Source organism: Mytilus trossulus, chromosome 6 (assembly GCF_036588685.1).
Source record: "Mytilus trossulus isolate FHL-02 chromosome 6, PNRI_Mtr1.1.1.hap1, whole genome shotgun sequence".
NCBI lineage: Eukaryota > Metazoa > Mollusca > Bivalvia > Mytilida > Mytilidae > Mytilus > Mytilus trossulus.
The window spans coordinates 1,745,349-1,767,917 of record NC_086378.1 but is presented as its reverse complement, the minus strand read 5'-3'; the positions used below and the strand labels follow the sequence as shown (position 1 = coordinate 1,767,917).

At 33.7% G+C, this 22,569-nt stretch overlaps 1 protein-coding gene across 1 annotated transcript; it reads left to right on the top strand.

Moving 5' to 3' along the window:
• The first annotated feature begins 8,545 nt into the window (after positions 1-8,545).
• LOC134720571 (uncharacterized) lies at positions 8,546-12,653 on the top strand. Its single transcript, XM_063582896.1, has 2 exons — positions 8,546-8,818; positions 11,024-12,653. Exon 2 carries the CDS (start codon positions 11,028-11,030, stop codon positions 12,147-12,149), a length of 1,122 nt encoding a protein of 373 aa, XP_063438966.1. The 5' UTR covers positions 8,546-8,818; positions 11,024-11,027; the 3' UTR covers positions 12,150-12,653.
• Positions 12,654-22,569: the final 9,916 nt, after the last annotated feature.

Sequence of the window (22,569 nt, the reverse complement as noted above, 5' to 3'; positions counted from 1 at the left end):
TTTTTAAAAATATGTTTTTCATATGTTTTCTATATGTTTTTCATATGATCAAAAAACATATATTTATTAATCAGCCTAAACATGTGTTTCCATATGTTTTCAAACATATGGAAAATATATCTTGTAATTTTTCCTATGGAAAATTGAACTGTTAAATGGGTAAAGCTATGCGAACTTGCAGCTATAAACTTTTCTTTGGTAAAATTGTTGTTTTACACAAAAATTATTAGAGATTATAATAGTTTAAAGAGGGACGAAAGATACCAAAGGGACAGTCAAACTCGTAAATCTAAAAGAAACTGACAACGCCATGGCTAAAAATGAAAAAGACAAACAGAAAAACAATAGTATACATGACACAACATAGAAAACTAAAGAATAAACAACACGAACCCCACCAAAAACTAGGGGTGATCTCAGGTGCTCCGGAATGGTAAGCATTAAAACATTGTCTTAATCTCAATAAATTCAATTTTTTTGGAGGAATACATATTAATCAGAGGAACTTGCATGGCTCTATCCTCTACGTCACTTAGGTAAAAAAAAAACAGTTGCTTGCTAGCATTTGTATAGGTTAAATGTTGGTTGTATTGTACTGTTACAAAATATTATTGTGAATTTATGTACTTGTATGTTGATTCAAATCACTTATTAAAAACCATTATTTTGTTAGTTGTGAATATCACTTCGTATATTTATTACATTGTACCATGCCAGAAAGATAGTTGGAAATCTAATTATTTTTGTCTCGCTGTTATAAGGAAGACATATATATGTATTACTCTTCCGACAGCGGTATCTTTTTCCTGCATGTTATGTTTAATGAACATTTTTACACGATAAGACTAAAAATGGTTAAAACATTTCACCAACAATGCAAAATCGAAATCGCAAATGAAAATTTCGAGGGTTCTGACAACCTCGTAGTTCTACTCGAAACAGTAAATAAACTCGATATCGGGTGCAGGCTATATAAGAGACATATGTAGAAGTTAATAAAATATCAACAGAGTAACGCATCTCTTGTCACTTTCAATCATCATAGTTTAGCAATGAACGGTTAATATATAAAAAAAGAAGATATGGTATGATTGCCAATCAGACAACTCTCCACAAGAGACTGTATAACACACAAATAAACAACTATAAGTCACTGTAAAAATGTCACTTCGTCAATGATCGTCAATCAGTTTTGTACTCCGAGTTCTGAGTAAAGTTTTATGACGGAGGACCCAGTACTCAGAGTACGCAATTTGTTATCGAAACACCAAATCCAGTAATTTTATTGGTTGATATCTTAGTTTGAGTACAATAATCGTGTTCGAAATTTTATGACCGCAAAGTCAGGCCCATATAGTTTTCTTTCAAGTCTTTCAACAAATTTTATAAATTTTTCAACATCAGATAATTTCGAATTTTATCAAGAGACACTTGAAAAAACCTACATAATTGGCAATTGTCAATACATATTTGTAATTAGGATTTATAATCCTCGGCAATGTTACAAAACGGAGAACAAATAGAATAGAATAGAATGCCTACAAACAGCTAGCAGCCAATCTTCTGGTACGTTATGCGTGTTGGGACCAAATGAGATAATGTTCCTACTTATGAATCATCATCATGAGCCGACTTCAATTGAAACTCTTCAATCGACTTCAGAGTTAATAGATTATCACGAGAACGCACTAGAGTTGATATTCGGAACAACTCGAAGCAACTCTAGGGTAAACCCTGAACCGTTTTCTAAACATCATCCTGATTTATATTGAAGTGTTATTCTATTAAAAATAAATACGCTTACCTGCTCTGACAACGTAAACGCGAAGAACATTGACATGATAATTAAAATTTAGAATGGAAATGGGGAATGTGTCAAAGAGACAACAACCCGACCAAATAAAAAAACAACAGCAGAAGGTCACCAACAGGTCTTCAATGTAGCGAAAAATTCCCGCACCCGGAGGCGTCTTTCAGCTGGCCCCTAAACAAATATATACTAGTTCAGTGATAATGAACGCCATACTAATTTTCAAATTGTACACAAGAAACTAAAATTAAAATAATACAAGACTAACAAAGGCCAGAGGCTCCTGACTTGCGGCGCGGTTAAACATGTTTGTGAGATCTCAACCCTCCCCCTATAACTCTAACCAATGTAGAAAAGTAAACGCATAACAATACGCACATTAAAATTCAGTTCAAGAGAAGTCCGAGTCTGATGTCAGAAGATGTAGCCGAAGAAAATAAACAAAATGACAATAATACATAAATAACAACAGACTACTAGCAGTTAACTGAAAGAGGGACGAAAGATACCAAAAGTTAACTGACATGCCAGCTCCAGACTTCAATTAAACTGACTGAAAGATTATGATTTCATCATATGAACATCAGGCACAATCCTTCCCGTTAGGGGTTTAGTATCATACCATCATAACATATATGAGAAGAACATAACCCGTGTCATGCCAACAACTGTTTTAATTGACTGTTTTTATAACTTGTTTCTAAACTCATGAAAGTATAAACTAATGGCTATATTAGGTATGTGTGAGGTGTGAACTTAGAAGCATACTATTGGAGATCTCAGATTTTTTTTATCGCCAAAATATCGACCTATCAAGTCTGGAAACCACTAGAACTTCCCACAAACCTTACTGAAATGAGTCCTGTCATTCTCGTAAATCCATTGAAGGATTTGTATATATCTCACTATACAAATCCTTGGTCCATTCATTCACATTTTTTAATGTAACGATAAATGAACGGACTTACCTTACTATATATACGAAGATACTGCCAATCATCGTACATTGTTTAAATATTCTATATCATATACAATCATAATCAAACTCCTGGCCACAGAAAAAAAACATATACAGCTATCATGTGCTCTGAAGGGTCAGCAATTCCTGTCAAATACTTATGACAACCGTCTTGTTACTGCTTAAAAAGAAAGAAGATACAAATTATTCTGTCTCAGATTGTACGTTTACTGATAATAGTATTTTATATGAGCTGGCAGCATCATTTTTATAATAATTTATTTCGGTGTATATTTGTACAGTTATCGTTGATTTTTTTGTTCTTTTTCCTAATATTGCTGTCGCCACAATATATATGGACCGAACTGTAAATTTTCTAGCTACTTTTTGGAAACTCAATTTTTCTAAAAAAAAAACCAACACCATGGCTATTGACACGTTTATCAGTGCACGTGCATACTTATCTTTGCTATTATAATGCCTCGTTCACACGGACATTTAATTCGAATTGAATTCGAATCGAATGCGAATCACACACTCTAATTAACCAATTCGAATTAGTCAATTCGCATTAGAAATACGTTTTTGTTAATACGAACAAAAAGTTAACGTCGTTTGGACAGTAAAGCGAATTTGACTCGCATTGCAATTCAAATTATAATTGACGTTAGGACGAATTCGAATTATTTAATGCGAATCGAATTCGAATTACGTGTGAACTCAGCATTAAATTGTTATGTATTCTCTATTAGTAACTGGGGACTGGGAGCTCAAATTGTATAAGCAATGGAATGCACATGTTGTTTATATTGATAAGACATATTTCTTATTTGTTACTGATTTTTGAATCCTCTATATATACTCTTGGTAACTTTGACGCATTTCTCTTGGTAACTTTGACGCATTGCATGATCAGTTGTTTATTAATATGCATGTCTTATATATAGTTTGGTTGTAATTGTTTGTTGTTGATCATATTTTCTTACTTGCTTATTATATATATTATATACTTATATATTATATATACTTATAGTATTTTATATGAGCTGGCAGCATCCTTTTTATAATAATTTATTTCGGTGTATATTTGTACAGTTATCTTAATTTTGTTGTCCTATTTTCTAATATTGATGTCGCCACAATATATATGGACCGATATATATGTATAGTATTTTGCACACAACATTTTTAGCTCACCTGGCCCGAAGGGCCAAGTGAGCTTTTCTCATCACTTGGCGTCCGGCGTCCGTCGTCGTCCGTCGTCGTCGTCCTGCGTTAACTTTTACAAAAATCTTCTCCTCTGAAACTACTAGGCCAAATTTAACCAAACTTGGTCACAATCATCATTGGGGTATCTAGTTTAAAAATTGTGTCCGGTGACCCCGCCAACTAACCAAGATGGCCGCCATGGCTATAAATAGAACATAGGGGTAAAATGCAGTTTTTGGCTTATAACTCAAAAACCAAAGCATTTAGGGCAAATCTGACATTGGGTAATATTGTTAATCAGGTTAAGATCTATCTGCCCTGAAATTTTCAGATGAATCTGACATTCCGTGGTTAGGTTGCTGCCCCTGAATTGGTTTTAAGGAAATTTTGTTGTTTTTGGTTATTATCTTGAATATTATTTTAGATAGAGATAAACTGTAAAAAGCAATAATGTTCAGCAAAGTAAGATCTACAAATAAGTCAACATGACCAAAATGATCAGTTGACCACTTTAGGAGTTATTGCCCTTTATAGTCAATTTTTAACCATTTTTCGTTAATTAAAGTAATCTTTTACAAAAATCTTCTCCTCTGAACCTGCTGGGCCAAATTATTTGAAACTTGGCCACAATCATCATTGGGGTATCTAGTTAAAAAAATGTGTCCGGTGACCCCGCCAACTAACCAAGATGACCGCCATGGCTATAAATAGAACATAGGGGTAAAATGCAGTTTTTGGCTTATAACTCAAAAACCAAAGCATTTAGAGCAAATCTGACATGGGTAAAATTGTTAATCAGGTGAAGATCTATCTGCCCTGAAATTTTCAGATGAATTGGACAACTTGTTTTTGGGTTGCGGCCCCTGAATTGGTAATTTTAAGGAAATTTTGCTGTTTTTGGTTATTATATTGAATATTATTATAGATATAGGTAAACTGTAAACAGCAATAATGTTCAGCAAGGTCAGATTTACAAATAAGTCAACATGACCAAAATGGTCAGTTGACCTCTTTAGGAGTTATTGCTCTTTAAAGTCAATTTTTAACCATTTTTCGTAAATTTTATATATCTTTTACTAAAATCTTCTTCTCTGAAACTGCTGTGCCAAATTGATCCAAACTTGGCCACAATCATCTTTGGGGTTTCTTGTTTGAAAAATGTGTCCGGTGACCTGGCCATCAAACCAAGATGGCCGCCACGGCTAAAAATAGAACATAGGGGTAAAATGCAGTTTTTGGCTTATAACTCAAAAACCAAATAATTTAGAGAAAATCTGACATGAAGTAAAATTGTTAATCAGGTCAAGATCTATCTGCCCTGAAATTTTCAGATGAATTGGACAACCTGTTTTGGGGTTGTGGCCCCTGAATTGGTAATTTTAAGGAAATTTTGCTGTTTTTGGTTATTATATTGAATATTATTATAGATTTAGGTAAACTGTAAACAGCAATAATGTTCAGCAAAGTAAGATCTACAAATAAGTCAACATGAACGAAATGGTCAATTGACCCCTGTAGGAGTTATTGACCTTTGTAGTCAATTTTCAATCTGCTTCCTTTGTTTAATATTCACATAGACCAAGGTGAGCGACACAGGCTCTTTAGAGCCTCTAGTTAGTTTATATATATTTGACAAGAGTTTACACTCAAAAGAATGCAGTGAAATTCAGTTGTTTATAAGTTTTTTCCCTTTTTATTTTGCATATTTTTTTTTCCATTTTCATTCATGCCATGCATATCAAACTGTATTATCGTACAATTTCATCTGCCCTCTCACTCTGATAATCAAAAACACGTCCCCTTGTTATAAGAACGACTACGTGAACATCATATGTTTTCTACTGTGTAGATCGTTTTAAGCTTTGGTATGTATTGAATTTTATATCGGCGTATGTACATGTGATAAAGTATAAATGTTTTACCAAGTCTTTCATATGTATATAAGTATGTATGTGTGATAATTTATATACTGAATATTTTTGTTCTGACCGACCCAGGACAAATTGCAACATACGTTTTTATAATTATTTTTAAAAACATGTTTTTCATATGTTTTCTTTATGTTTTTTATATGTTCACAAACATATATTTATTAAATAGGCCTAAACATATGTTTCCATTTGTTTTTAAACATATGGAAAACATATGTTGCAATTTTTCCTATGGATAATTGAACTGTGCAAGGGGTAAAGCTATGCGCACTTGCAGCTATACACGTTTCTTTGATAAAATTGTTGGTTTTCTAAATAATTATTTGAGATTATAATCGTTTTAATAAAACATTGTCAAAATCTAAATAAATTCAAATATTTTTGGAGGAATAGATATAAATCAGATGAATTTGCATGGCTTTACCCTCTACGTCACTTAAGTAAAAACCAGTTGCTTGCTAGCATTTGTATAGGTTAAATGTTGGTTGTATAGTACTGTTACGAAATATAATTGTGAATATATGTACTTATGTTGATCCTAAATCACTTAATAAAAAAAAATATTTTGTTATTTGTGAATATCACTTCGTTTATTATTACATTGCACCATGCCAGATAGTCCGAGATTACTCTGACGTCCGACGGCATCTTTTCATTCATGTTATGTTCAATGAACATTTTTACACGATAAGACTAAAAATGGTTTAAACATTTCGCCAACCAAGCAAAATGAAATCGCAAATGAAAATTTCGCGGGTTTTGACAACCTCGTAGTTCTACTCGAAGCAGTAAATAAACTCGATATCGGGTGCAGACTAAGAGACACATATAGAAGTTAATAAAATATCAACATAGTAACACATCTCTTGTCACTTTCAATCATCATAGTTTAGCAATGAACGGTTAATATAAAAATAAAAAAAAGAAGATATGGTATGATTGCCGATGAGACAACTCTCCACAAGAGACTATATGACACAGAAATTAACAACTATGATTCAATGTACAAATTTCACTTCGTCAATCAGTTTATAATATAAGCCTTCGTTTCAGGGCTCTGGATTTGGTGTTTCGAGCACTAAAATTGTACTCCCAAGTGTTGAGTAAAGTTTTATGACAGAGGACCCAGTACTCGGGAGTACGCAATTTGTTTTCGAAACACCAAATCCAGCCGGTAATTTGACGGTTGATTTATGAGTCAAGTACAATAATCGTGCTTGAAAGTTTTATGACCGCAAAACTAGGCCCATATAGTTTTCTTTCAAGTTTTTCAACAAACTTTATCAAATTTTTCAACATTAGAAAATTTCGTACTTTTATCAAGAAACAAACTGCAATGACTTGGAAAAAAAGCACATAATAATTGACAATACAGTATGGCGTTCATTATCACTGGACTAGTATATATTTGTTTAGGGGCCAGCTGAAGGACGCCTCCGGGTGCGGGAATTTCTAGCTACATTGAAGACCTGTTGGTGACCTTCTGCTGTTGTTTTTTTATTTGGTCGGGTTGTTGTCTCTTTGACACATTCCCCATTTCCATTCTCAATTTTAAAAGTCAATACATATTTGTAATTATGATTTATAATCCTTAGCAATGTCACAAAACGGAGAACAAACAGGATTGCCACCAAACAGCTAGCAGCAAGTCATCTGATATATACGTTATGGATACGTTATGCCTGTTGGGACCAAGTGAAATGATGTTCGTACTCTTGAATCATCATCATTGGCCGAGTTCACTTGAAACTCTTCAATCGACTTCGGAGTTAATAAAATTATCACGTGAACGCACTAGAGTTGATATTCGGAACAACTCTAAGCAACTCTAGGGTAACCCCCTGACCAAGCATAAAAACGTTTAACGTCATTCAAGAGTTTCTCGAATTTAACCATGGCTCGGTGAGTTTTGGAACCAGGGTACGAGGGTTAACTCGAGTGGTTCAAGTAAAATCGTTTTGTTGAAACACGACTAAGAAAAGTTAACTCGAGAGTTTCAAATGAACTCTTCCATGATGTCCCGTCCTATAGTTATTTCTGTGAAAATGCCAATAATCATTGCCGTTAGGCATTCGATTTTTTGTAACTCAACAAAAAAATACGTAAATAATATTAAGCGAAAGCAGTTGCTCGGTGGCTCCAGTTAATTACCCTATTATCACGTGTTTTATCTTTTAATATATGCATTTGGATACCACTATTTGCAGATCAATCTATTTAAACAAGAACACGGATCAATACCATTCTTTTACCCATAGTTCATTAATTTTCTTAATGATAGCCGAGATCAAAAAAGATATCTCGTCGTCCAGGACAGACACATCAAATCTGACAAAAACAAAGCTATTTTAAATCCCCTTTTAATCTAAACTCTTTAGACATGAAGTCCAGGACGAACACATCAGATCTGACAAAAACAAAGCTATTTTAAACCTCCTTTTAATCCAAACTATTTAGACATGAAGTCCAGGACGAACACATCAGATCTGACAAAAACAAAGCTATTTTAAACCTCCTTTTAATCTAAACTCTTTAGACATGTCATATAAAAATCCATATCTGTATAGTCAATGTTTATGATAAATATTTCAAATTGTCACATCGATTTAAATGTCAAACCTCAATTGTTACTATTTCATTATTTAAAGCTTTTAAAAAATGTTAAGTGGAAAAAGAGTTCTGCCGACGAGATGTATTTTAAAACGGAACAATACATTTGAATGCTTCTGTAGTTTTGAAAATCATCAAAATCTTGAACTTAATTATTATTTTGGTAATTTGCTTGTATTTGTTTAAAAGCTAATCCTTTGACATGATTTAAATAATTCTGTACAAGCCAGGACAGATTATGAACATGATGGATTTAACACTAGAAATGTATTAATGTGTTGTCGTGTTTCGATTTAAAAGGTAAGTTTTATTCATTATTTTAGAAATATTAGTAAATATCTGTAAGTATAGATATGAAGAAGAAAAAAAATGCATTCGATGACGACCTACACTTTAAGAAATTCTTAAGTGTTTTGCAACTGAAAGGAAAATACACATTTTAACAAAGGAAATTAAACGTGAACAACGGAGAGAAGAAACTCTTGTCATAAAAACTCGGGATTTTACTGTAAATTGGTGAAAAAAAACCAGGCATTTGTAGGAGAAAATGGTGTTGTTTACTCTGAATCTTATCACAACCCATTTCAAAGTGTGATTATAAATCCAAAGTAGGGATGGCACTTGTATTACAGTATTGCTCCTGAAGACATACAATATTCTAACCGATTGACTCTCCAAATTACGCAAGATAGCAATCCACTTTGAAAATTCCCTTTTTCGATTGTTTATACGGAAATCTATTAACTTTTAGACGATCACATTCCAGGCCGTTGCTGAAGTGATTGAACTATTCTATCATTACAATTTTAAGTTTTACTATAATTTCATATATCATTTCAAGGATTTGTATAGTATTTATAAGTCTTACTATACAATAAAATTGAGAATGGAAATGGGGAATGTGTCAAAGAGACAACAACCCGACCATAGAAAAAACAACAGCAGAAGGTCACCCAACAGGTCTTCAATGTAGCGAGAAATTTCGCATCCGGAGTCGTCCTTCAGCTGGCCCCTAAACAAATATACAAGTCTTTCGCAATTTTGTTCATATATGACGCGTTTCTTTTCTGATACAATTACCATACTATAACTTTTTATGTAACACCAGAGTCTTCAAATGTCAGAGGTTAATTTACTTTTGTTCCAAAGTTAATTTTTGTTCAAACAAAACTGTTACAAAAGTTATATTATCAAATCGTCACGAAAACTTTTATTCTTTTAATCTTTTTTCTCAATAATCGATCCCTAATGACAGTTAAACCACAGTACGTATTGATATTTGAAAAGTATAGGTCTGTGAAAGAAGTGTCCTTCAAAGAAAGCAGTTATTTTTTCTTTGTGCTCTCAACTGCATTAAGTTTGTATCTATGTAACTTTAGAGCATTAGACATACTCAAACTTAAATGATTTATACATTGTATCCTTCATAATACACGCCAAGAAAATATAATAGTTTTATTTCATAAGAGATTTATGTATCTGTTCTGTTCATACGTATTCAAAATTCAAAATAAAATGTTTTAACTTTATTTAAATACATGGTATACTTTTTATATAATTACCCTGACCTTTGTGACACGATAATTGAATTGAAATTTGACTCGATTACTATTTAATTGAATAAGGAACAAATGCGTTTTCAGTGTATCCTCGAGAACTTATGCCAACTTATATACCGTTATACATACTTAATAAAAATTAACAAATAAGGTGCTAAATACAATACTTGATCTGTAAATTAAAGTGTAATTATTATATGTTAATGGGCATTATATTGATAAGCTGATTAACTTAATAACTTTAATACAAATTGAATTACTCTAACATTGTAAATTTTTACTTATAATACTCATTAAAGAAAGTTGCGGTCAGTATGCAGGTCAGTGTAGGCCAATACAACCTCCAATTAAAGGCTAATTCCTACTTTCTCTCTCAATATAGAAATAAGAAGATGTAGTATGATTGTCAATGAGACCACTCTTTATCACTGACCAAATGACTTAGAATTTAACAACAATAGGTCACCGTACGCTCTCAACAATGAACAAAACATATACAACATTGTGACGCATAGTTTATGTGGGGTTCGTGTTGCTCAGTCTTTAGTTTTTCAAGTTGTGTATTGTGTACTATTGCTTGTCTATTGGTCTCTTTTTAAACAGTCATGACGTTGTGGTTTTTTTTCGAATCGCGTTTGAATGCCCCTCTGGTATATTTCGCCCCACTTCTTTCTACGGTGCCACCCTTCATTTACACACTTTTTGGACTTGTCCAATGTGAGGGGAAACAACTAAAAATAAAACAGACGACTACATCCCTAGATGAAATAACTCGACTTTACAAATATTCACTTTAATCTTCAGTAATCTAAGTCTTCAGAAATTGTTATCATTCTTGTTTTATTTCAAACCAGAAAACATTTTTTTTCACTCTCCGTAACATAGATAAGAATCGGTAGCTACATTGTACAAGAAATAAGTATGACCATTTATGTTGTTTTTGCAGAATCATGTCGAAAACAATTAACAAGAAGGCAGATACTAAAGTAAAGACTGTCATGTTACCCGGAGAAAGAGGACCGGAAATCCAATATCGCCTGACTGGGTTTCATCAGACGAATAAAAGAAAAACCGTTCCTAGACTCCGAAAAGCACCAAATGGCCAGATTTCAGCAAAGAATATTACAACAAATGTTATCCACAATAACAATGAACACGAAAATACAAACGCTTCATCTTTAGAAAACAAAAACCCTCTACCGGAAGCAACCATAGTGTCTTTAAAAACCAAAGATGATGTTAAAATTAGCCGAATCAGTGATTACCAACCAAAGCCTTCCACGGAATTTTGTTGTGCGAATGATAAAGACACTACAGGAAGTTGGATATCAGGGATTGAATTTGTTCAGGATGATCACATTATTTTACTGGATACTAATAACTGTAAATTAAAACGATTTAACACACTGTTCAGATTTCAATCGGAAGTCGAGGTGCCCGTTGACTGCGCGAGCATGACTAAAATATCGGATAAAGAAATTGCTGTTACATGTTTAAATGAAGTTCATTTTTATTCCATCGGACATTTTGGTATGAGTCGATCTTCAAAACATTTTGAAGTGAGCGGAGATGCTTATGGCATTAGCTATGGGGACGGTAAATATGCAGTCACATGTGATATTGAAGATGAAGATAAATGTGCTATTCGTATTCTAGATATATTTGGTGATGAAATACATGTGATAAGAATCAAAGGTAGCGACGATGAAGACATTGCCATTGGACCGTACTGTCAGATAGACAACATGCACCAAGTTGTTGCTGTGTCTGATTTCGACAACCGTTTTGTACGTTGTTATAATTTCAATGGTTCTTTAAAATGGAAATGTGAGGTGGCGGGTGGGCCAAGAGGTCTTTTAAAAATTGGAAATGATTTAATTGTTTCAGATAATTATGGACAAGAAATTTGTGCAATAACGATAGATACTGGAAAGAAGAGGACACTTCTTCATGATGAAGATGGCGTATTTAATCCAGAATTAATTGCATGTAATGGCAGAAACTTACGTCTTGCAATAACACAGCGTGCTTTTGATACCATCAGTATTTTTAATTTAAGTAAAAGACAGTAACTATGAAATAATAATTGGGAGTATTGTATATGATAGCTATTTTTTTAGAATGTTAAATGTCTGTATCTAAGACCAAGGGGATATGGAGTAGAGATTTACCCAACGACTTAGAAAACAAAAAGACATTTGGATGTCAAAATACGATCTTACATGCATAGTTCATAGACACTTCGCATGTGAATATAAAACCAGTTTTAAGATATGTTTTCCTGTTTTATGCCTCGCCTAATATAGAAGAAGGTATGATTTCGAATCCATTAGCCGTCGTGTATCAAGTAATTGAAGACGTTACTGTGAAGTGTTGCTCCTTTTGATGTGAACTTCAGATATATGCCAAATAACTAACAATGAAATGTAATAGTGTGAACGCGGCATTAGTTCAAAAGGAGACATAATGATGTTTATATTTGTATGGTTTTTCGTAGAATGTTTAAAGAAAACATATTCTTGAAAGGTTTGAATATTTAATGTATATATTTAAGAAATAAAGCCTATTAAATACCGTTCCTGAGTTTAAAATCACTGTTTTCCCTTTCCCTCACTCTTCTATAAAAGTCGTAAACAAACATAATTACCAAAATATTTTGAAGCCTGTCTGAATCATGTGTTTGGGAAATCTCTTGTGGGAGAATTAGGAATACATGATCACGTACAAAGACATGTCATTTGACAAGGATGAGATTTGGCAAATCATTAGTCCTTCATGTTTTCAATGAACATTGCATTGAACAACGAATCAGAGGACTTACTTTGTTTGTATTGGGTACCTAAGCTTCGCAAAAATCCGTTCACACATCGGTACATTGCCAGTTCATTTACATGTGGATTCTAAAAAAATCTAAAGAACTTCTAGATAATTTTAAATCTGGGTCTATTTCTGAAATTATTTCTATAAAAACTTTTGATTTTTCAACCCTATATACAACCATTCCCTATGATATATTAAACAATCGCCTGAAAGAAAAATTCCACAATGCCTTTCAACATAAAAATGGTAGCATACGCTATACATTTATTACTTTGGGATATCATAAGGCACATTTTGTTAATAGTGAACAAAAGGGTAAAACTTGCTATACAGAGAAACAAGTGATCTGTATGCTGGAGTTTCTTATCGACAACATATTTGTTGAATTTAGAGGTAGACTTTTTCAACAAAAAGTCGGCATTCCTATGGGAACGAACTGCGTGCCACTCCTTGCCGACCTTTTCTTATTTTCATGTGAATCTGAGTTCCTTCAGACACTTGTCAAAAACAAGAAGATAAAAAAAAGTCAGACTGTTTAATTTCACTTTCAGATATATTGATGATGTTCTTTCCATTAACAATCCGAACTTTTCTGATTGGGTTCCATTACTTTATCCCAGTAACTAGAAATTAAAGAAACAACAGACACGAATTCCTCCGCCTCATTTTTAGACTTATACCTCTAATTTGACACACACAGTCATCTCGGTTCCTTAATCTATGACAAATGAGACGATTCAAATTTTGAAATTATCAATTTTCCCAACCTTAGTAGTAATATACCAACTTCACCTGCATTTGGGATATATATTTCCCAACTTATTCAATATTCAAGAACTTGCAGATCATACCCAGACTTTGGAAAACGTCACCAATGTCTGAGCAGAAATTTGATAAACATAGCGAATGTCAAAGATCGTCTCGTCCTTTTTCTAAAAAAAAATGTTTATCGGAAGGTACCAAGACCTTGTTGATAAATATTCCGTATCAACTTCACAAATAATACATGATGGTCTTTATGTATAGATTCTGCATACTGAGGTTGTTTATCATCTTAACAATGTCTTATAGTGTTCTTTCATTTGTCTTTGTTCTATTATTTATATTATTTTTACTGTTTGGTCTGTTTTCTGTGATATCCTACACCAAACGGAAGTTTTTAACGAGCTTGACTGGATATTTCGATATCCATTTGAAGTGGCTCGGTACTTATACATCTCGTCCATGTGTTTGTATTATCTTTCATTTTTTGCTGTTGTGTTTTGAATGTGTGAACTTTGTGTTTCTTTGGTTCATATGACGTGATTCTGTACTTTTAAAGATTCCGCCACTGTGTTAATGTTTCTATTATATGTCATTATGTTATTGTTCCATTATAAAGTTGAAAATACTTTGAACGACAAAAGTTATTGTACTCACGTAGGTGTATTTACCATATGTGAATTCTTAAAACCATATGTGGATTCTTAAAAAATTCTAAAGAACTTCTGGATAATTTTAAATCTCGGTCTGTTTCTGAAATAAGTTCTAACATACTTTTGATTTTAAACCCTGTATACCACCATTCCCCATGTGAAATTATAATTTTTTTTGAAAAAAATATTAAAAGGCAAAAATATTTTTTTATTTTTTCCTAAGTGATGTTTACATTTTATTACGTCAAATAAAACACGCGAAACAACAATGCATGTGGTTTTTTAAATGTGATAGATGCTTCTTGTGCTCTTTTGTTAAATATTTGTTTGTTTTGAGATTGTGACACAGTGATGAGGCTGTACCCATATTTTGACTATTTTACCTATTATGTCTATTTTGTTCACGCATCGTTGTAAATATAATGGAACTTGATGCGACTGTAAAACAACTGAGAGGTTTAGCGCTACAAAACCAGGTTCAATCCAACATTTTATACATTTGAAAATGCCTGTACCAAGTCAGAAATATGATAGTTGTCCATTCGTTTGATGTGTTTGAATCATTTTATTTTGCCATTTGATTAGGGACTTTCCGTTTTGAATTTCCTTGGAGTTCAGTATTTTTGAGATTTTACTTTTTTCCTCATAAGAAAATGCCTGTACCTAACTTACCGTCATCTTGATGATATTTTTTCGTTAAATAATCAAGAATTTTCTCAATATACTGCTGAAATTTACCCCAAGGAACTTACTTTAAATAAATCAAATGTATTCGGTTATAACTGTCCTTTCCTGGATTTAGATATTTCGGTTTTAAACGGGAAACTGCACACTAAAATTTACGACAAAAGAGACGATTTTTCGTTCCCTATTGTTAAATTTCCATTTTTAGATGGTGATGTTCCTTTGGCACCATCTTACGGTGTTTATATTTCACGATTTGTTCGCTATGCCCGTGTCTGTTGTGACGTTTTTGATTTTAACGAGCGCAATGTATTACTGGTAAATTATTTAACCAGGGATATCGTTACCATAAATTACTTAAAACCTTTACTAAATTTTTCCATCGATATAAAAATTTGGTTTTGAAGTTTGGTTGTACCTGTAGAAAACTTATTTCAAACGGGATAGCACATCCTCATTTTTACGGAAATGTTGTTAACCGTGCCCGGAAATTTAGAAATGATCCATGTAAACTTGTGGCTCCTTTAAATAAACTTATTCTTAAAGGTTACCTATTCAACACTGTAATAAGATCATTGAATATTGATTTTATTGGTATAAATATTGATTTTGTTATCAGTAGATTAAAAGCTAACTAAATATTACTAGTATGTTATATCATGGAAGTATTATATTGTCAATATAATACTTCCATGGTTATATACAAATACATTTTCATGGATCTACAATCTGTCGATACCTGTAACTTGGCATTGCACAAGGTCATGTTTTTCTCTGGCAGTTTATGACGTTTTTCACTATATCCATTGTAGGTTGGATGTGTACGGATTGAGTGTTTAGTCTTAGAGGCATGATAATTTATTTATTAGTTGTTAGTTACTTTGAACTAGCTGTCAGATAACTGCGAGTACTCTCAGATCTGTTTATTGTGTCTTTTTGTGTCGCGATGTATAAGTACCCGACCACGTCCACTTGTATTTTTTGTCTATCTGATGAGTTAAGCCTTTTTCAACTGATTTTTATAGTTCGTTCTTATGTTGTACTGTTATACCACTGTCCCAGGTTAGGGGGAGGGTTGGGATCCCATTAACATGTTTAACCCCGCCACATTATTTATGTATGTGCCTGTCAGGAGCCTGTAATTCAGTGGTTGTCGTTTGTTTATGTGTAACGTATTTGTTTTTCGTTCATTTTCTTACATAAATAAGGCCGTTAGTTTTCTCGTTTGAATTTTCATTGAATTTACATTGTCTTATCGGGGCCTTTTATAGCTGACTATGCGGTATGGGCTTTGCTCATTGTAGAAGGCCGTACGGTGACCTATAGTTGTTAATGTTTGTGTCATTTTGGTCGTTTGTGGATAGTTGTCTCATTGGCAATCATACCACAGCTTTTCTTGGTGTTGAGATAATTCGAGTTATCGTTCGTAGTATATTGTGTCTTATTGGATGTTTTATATTTTAGAATTGCATTATAATACACCTTGACCCATATTCAGGTTTTTTTAACGTGAAATTGTTTACGATTATACTGAAGAACAACAACTCTACCTTTGATGATGATCATTATCTACAATTAATGGACCTGCTATGGGCACCAAAATGATTAAATATGTTTGGGCAGATTAGAAAAAACAAGAATGTGTCCATAGTACACAGATGCCCCACTCGCACTATTATTTTCTATGTTCAGTGGACCGTGAAATTGGGTCAAAATTATAATTTGGAATTATAATTAGAAAGATCATATCATAGGGAACATGTGTACTAAGTTTCAAGTTGATGTAACTTTAACTTCATCAAAAACTACCTTGACCAAAAACTTTAACCTGAACTTCGCACTTTCATTTTCTATGTTCAGTGGACCATGAAATTGGGGTCAAAACTATAATTTGACATTAAAGTTAGAAAGATCATGTCATGGGGAACATGTGTACTAAGTTTCAAGTTGATTGGACTTCAACTTCTTCAAAAACTACCTTGACCAAAAACTTTAACCTGAAGCGAACGGACGCACAGACGGACGAACGAACGGAGGCACAGACCAGAAAATATAATGCCCCTCTACTATCGTAGGTGGTGCATAAAAATACTTCCTTGAATCTTCAGTCGAAAAATAGTTTTTCTAGTTTAGATTCATCGATGGGCAATGCAATCGAAATAAAGTGACGACAACATTCATCAAAGCATCAAATTTACTCATAAGAAATCTAAATTAGAAGTCACCATCATCGATCCTTCCAGCTCTCTTATATATGGCTTGATATCCACTGCCCTAAATTTATTTCGAGGCCTGATACTCATCAATACCTATCCCCAAACAACTGCTCATATTACTAAGAGCATCCCGTACAGTCATTAAGAGTCAAACGAATATGTTCAAACACAGAAAAAACCAAACGAAGTAAATTCAAAACCTCATCGAAGACAAGGGGCTGTAAACAAAAGACTAATAAAATAAGATTTCAGGAAGTGTAAACTATCACAATAGGCAAACTGCGCGTATTCTGACTAACCACCCAATCTTGCATAAAAACCCAGCTCCGGTGTCATTCGTGAGAATTGAAAATCATTTGAAAACAGTCTCATTTAAAGGATCTTTCTAAATCTCAAATGATAGCTTCTAGGCAATCCGATAGTATACTACGAAACCTGTTGCTGCAAGCGGAAGTATCTGAGCTGAGTTTTGCTTTTGTAAAATACCGTTCATATGGTGATAAACACAGGAAATATTGCCTACAATAAATTACTCATTAACACCCCATAGTAAAGCCGCCAACAGTAAATAAATATGACAGTTCTTGTCCATTCGTTTTTTATGTGTTTTGTCATCTGATTTTGCCATGCGATTATGGACTTTCCGATGGGATTTTCCTCTGAGTTCAGTATTTTTGGGATCTTCCTTTATGCAGTATGACCTGCAGAAGTATAAATGCCATTTGCATTCTGTTTAACAAACAAATCAATAGTTACAGTAATGCTATCTCGAAGAAGCCATTTCTCCAAGTCAATATAAAAATCAAGTGGTGGTGTTCCTTTTAAAATTGTTATACGATGATGACTGATGTACCCATATTTTGACTATTTTATTAATTGTGACTGTTGATTTAACGCATCATGTAAATGTAGCGGAATTTGATGAGACTGTTATTAAAGTGAGAGGGTTAGCGATATAGAACCAGGTTTAATCCACCATTTTCTACATTTGAAAATGCCTGTACCAAGTCAGGAATATGACAGTTCTTGTCCATTCGTTTTTGATGCGTTTTGTTTTTTGATTTTGCCATGTGATTATGGACTTTCCAAATTGATTTTCCTCTGAGTTCAGTATTTTTGTGATTTTACTTTTTACTTCCAATTATAACTACCCACCAAATTTCAAATGAAGTGGATGAAAGCAATAATAGCGAACTGTGCGATTTTCATCAATAAGAAAACCGCATACCGTATACTAGTAGTCGACTTAAATGCCCCATGCAAAATATGAAATAATTCAATTAAGAAAACAAACGGCATTATTTATAACAAAACAGTTTACGAAAACAAATATAACCGGTTCATATCATGAACCTCTTGAACGGTTTCATCTACATTCAATAATTCATGATCAGGTTAAAGTATTCCTGAATATTAGAATGTGCGTCCCCAACTGATTCTGACCCATGTAGTTCCTGTAACACAATGGTGTCCTCATTGCTTGATGGGGACCTCTCGTTTGTCCTAGCAAATACACAATACAAATCCACCTCTGACAGATTTATGGTGCTTAGTCCGGTGTGCTTGCATTGTCTGAGTTTGATTTCAGTGGTGGTGATTTCGAAAGTTTTAATCTCGGTATTGGCTATACATCAAACTTTCTTCAGTATTTATTATGTCAAAGACAATTCAAACATGGACGGAAGAAATATCCTGCTAGTGATATTTACAAGAATCTTTAGTCGATTCCACAAGTTCCAAGAAAGAAAAACACATATTAATTTTAGAAGAAATTAAAAAATTAAATAATGCACACACCTGACTCCCCCTTATTGTAAATTTCAAAACCAGAAAATGTAGAAAAAAAAGATATTTGTTGACCTTCACTTTCGTCAACATGTTTAAGATTTACCGTCTCACATCAAAATCACAACCTTGGGAAAATGCAGGCCTTTTTTTAATGGAAATAAAGTCCAGACATTGGACTATCATCAAATAAATCAATTATAAATGTACATATATTGATTCACTTATTGGGTCTTTGCATTGGAACTAAACACCTTTATTCAAAAACAGTTGTTGGCTTGACACGGGTTATGTTCTTCTCATATATATTATGAAAGAGGGACAAAAGACACCAAAGGGACAGTCAAACTCGTAAATCTAAAACAAACTGACAACGCCATGGCTAAAAATGAAAAAGACAAACAGAAAAACAATAGTACACATGACACAACATAGAAAACTAAAGAATAAACAACACGAACCCCACCAAAAACTAGGGGTGATCTCAGGTGCTCCGGAAGGGTAAGCAGATCCTGCTCCACATGCGGCACCCGTCGTGTTGCTTATGTGATTACAAATCCGGTAAATAGTCTAATTCGGTATGTCAAATTCATGAAAGGGAAGGGGATTGTAGTTACGACGTAAGGAACATATCCGATATCATTTGTGAAACGGTTATTCCATAACGGTCAACCAACTCGTGATGGCGTCCGTAAAATTTACGAAGGGATGATTTCAACTTCACCATTTGGAACTCTTGGTTTAATAGCTTCCTTGTGAGCAGTAACCCTCTATCAAGAAAATCATGATAGGAAATGCAAGCACGGGAATATCGTATCAATTGGGAGATATATTATGATGGTATGACACTAAACCCCTAACGGGAAGGAGGGTTATGTTCTTCTCATATATGTTATGATGGTATGACACTAAACCCCGAACGGGAAGGATTGTGCCTGATATTCATATGATGAAATCATAATCTTTCAACCAGTTTAATTAAAGGGGGGGGGGGGGGGGTGGGGGGTTGAGATCTCATAAACATGTTTAACCCCGCCGCATTTTTGCGCCTGTCTTAAGTCAGAAGCCTCTCGCCTTTGTTAGTCTTGTATTATTTTAATTTTAGTCTCTTGTGTACAATTTGGAAATAAGTATGGGGTTTCTTTTTCACTGAACTAGTATTTATTTGTTAAGGGGCCAGCTGAACGACGCCTTCGGTTGCAGGAATTTCGCGCTACATTGAAGACCTGTTCGTGACCTTCTGCTGGTGTTTTTTTCTACGGTCGGGTTGTTGTCTCTTTGACACATTCCCCATTTCCATTCTCAATTTTATATACATCGCAGTGTGTTTATGGATTAGAAATAACTTATAAAAACACTTTATAAGATGAAGCACTTAGAGAAAGAATATGTTTCAACACAGAAACTACTAAGAAATTCTAAACATTAGACAAATCAACAAAAATTTCAGGAATTGGAAAAAAATCATAATAGGCAAACTGCTCACCTTCTGACTAACCACTCATCTTACAAAATACCAGCTCCGGTGTCATTCCATGGTTAAATTTATGCAAGCTTCTCATCAATGCTGTAAATCTTTCAACTAAAAGACCGAAGATTAAACAGTGTTATGTTTTCTCCAATGGGTCCGAAATGTAACTGTCATTATTTTGTGACGTCATATATCGAATGACGTCGTTGTTTGGCATTTTACGTCACAGACGTCGACTGTCGTATTTTCCGGTATATGAAATGCAATCTTGAAAAACGGTCGGCAGCAAGAGGGTTAAGCATTGGAAATAAGTTGAAAAGTGACCCAAGTATCCAAGATCTTCCTCGAGACCCAAATAATAGCTTATATTCAACCAAATAGTTTGCGAAACCTGTTGGTACATGAAGAAGTGTTTGAGCTGCGTTATTTTTTGATGATCTGTTTTACAAATTCAAATGACGTCATTTTTTTGTCATTTTTACAATTTCAAATATGATGTCACTTGGCGTTGAGGTTTAAACTTATTCGGGATGTGTATACTTTTAGTGTTGCAAATGTCTGGTTATGTAATGTATTTCAGTTGTTTCCTGTAATTAGTTAAAATATTTCAGTTTTATCATGTACATCTTTTGTATAGTCATTTTATGAAATTTACTGTATGCAAAAGTATAAATTATTCTAAATAATAGGGATGTTCTGGTAGCTAACAGAAAACCCTGGCCGTTTTTGGCACAACTTTTTTGATCTTTTAGCCCTCGATGCTGTTCAACTTTGTACTTGTTTCGGCTTTCAAACTTTTGTATCTGGGCGTCACAAGTAGTTCCTGTGTGGACAAACTGCACTTCTGGTGTATTAAAATTTTGAACTTGTTGCCTTTTGTTGGCTGTTGTTCGTGTGTTTCTTTGTCAATTGGGTTCTCCAATTTATTGATATTGTAGTCCTGTGGTGTTGTGTTGTCATTTTGATGTTATATTTCACATGGCTATAAAAGAGGGAAATTTGGCATGCCACAAAACCAGGTTCAACCATCCATCTTTTCCTTTAAAAATGTCCTGTACCAAGTCAGGAATATGGCCATTGTTATATTATATTTCGTTTCTGTGTGTGTTACATTTTAACTTTGCGTCGTTTGTTTTCTCTTATTTTTGAGTGGAAATTCACACATTGCGATAAGACGTGTCACGGTACTTGTCTATCCCAAATTCATGTATTTGGTTTTGATGTTATATTTGTTATTCTCGTGGGATTTTGTCTGATGCTTGGTCCGTTTCTGTGTGTGTTACATTTTAGTGTTGTGTCGTTGTTCTCCTCTTATATTTAATGCGTTTCCCTCAGTTTTAGTTTGTTGCCCCGATTTTATTTTTTGTCCATGGATTTATGAGTTTTGAACAGCGGTATACTACTGTTGCCTTTATTTAATCAACTTTTGGAAAATACTTTTTATATGGTGACAAATGCATCAAATATTGCCTACAGATGCATCACGCATTAAAATCCTAAAGTAAAGCAATTAACAATAACTACAATGTTTTGCAATGTGACCTGTAAAAGAACGAATGGTATTTACATTCTATTCCTCAAAGACATCAATAGTCAAAGGACTGATATCACTAAGAATCCACTTCTCCCAGTTAATTTAAAAACGAAAAGATGGTTTATGTTTGCTAACGTGAATTTCCCACCAAAATTTCAAATGATTTGGATGAAACGTATTAAGGAATCCGTACGACTTTCAACTATGAGAAACACCCATAAATGACATGAAAAATACGAAACAATTCAATTGGGAAAACTTATTATAAAACAGTTAACGAAAAACAAATATGACAGATATGAACCAAGTAAACCAACATGTCTATCATGGTCCTCTTAAATGATTCCATTCACATTTGATAATCCCTCATCGGATTCATTTATTCTTTTTTATCAGATTGGGCGTCACCAACTGATTTTAAATCATGTAGTTCCTGTAATTTAGCAGTATTCCCGTTGCTTGTTGGAGCACTCTGTCCAAGCAGGTAAAACATATGAATCTTTCTCTCACGAAGATCCAGAAGCAAAGTCCACTGTGTTTGCACTTTTTTTTTTATTTTTCTGTGGT

Bases quoted from the DNA above. Each gene is read 5' to 3' on its own strand.
- LOC134720571 (XM_063582896.1), top strand. From the start codon at position 11,028: ATGTCGAAAACAATTAACAAGAAGGCAGATACTAAAGTAAAGACTGTC.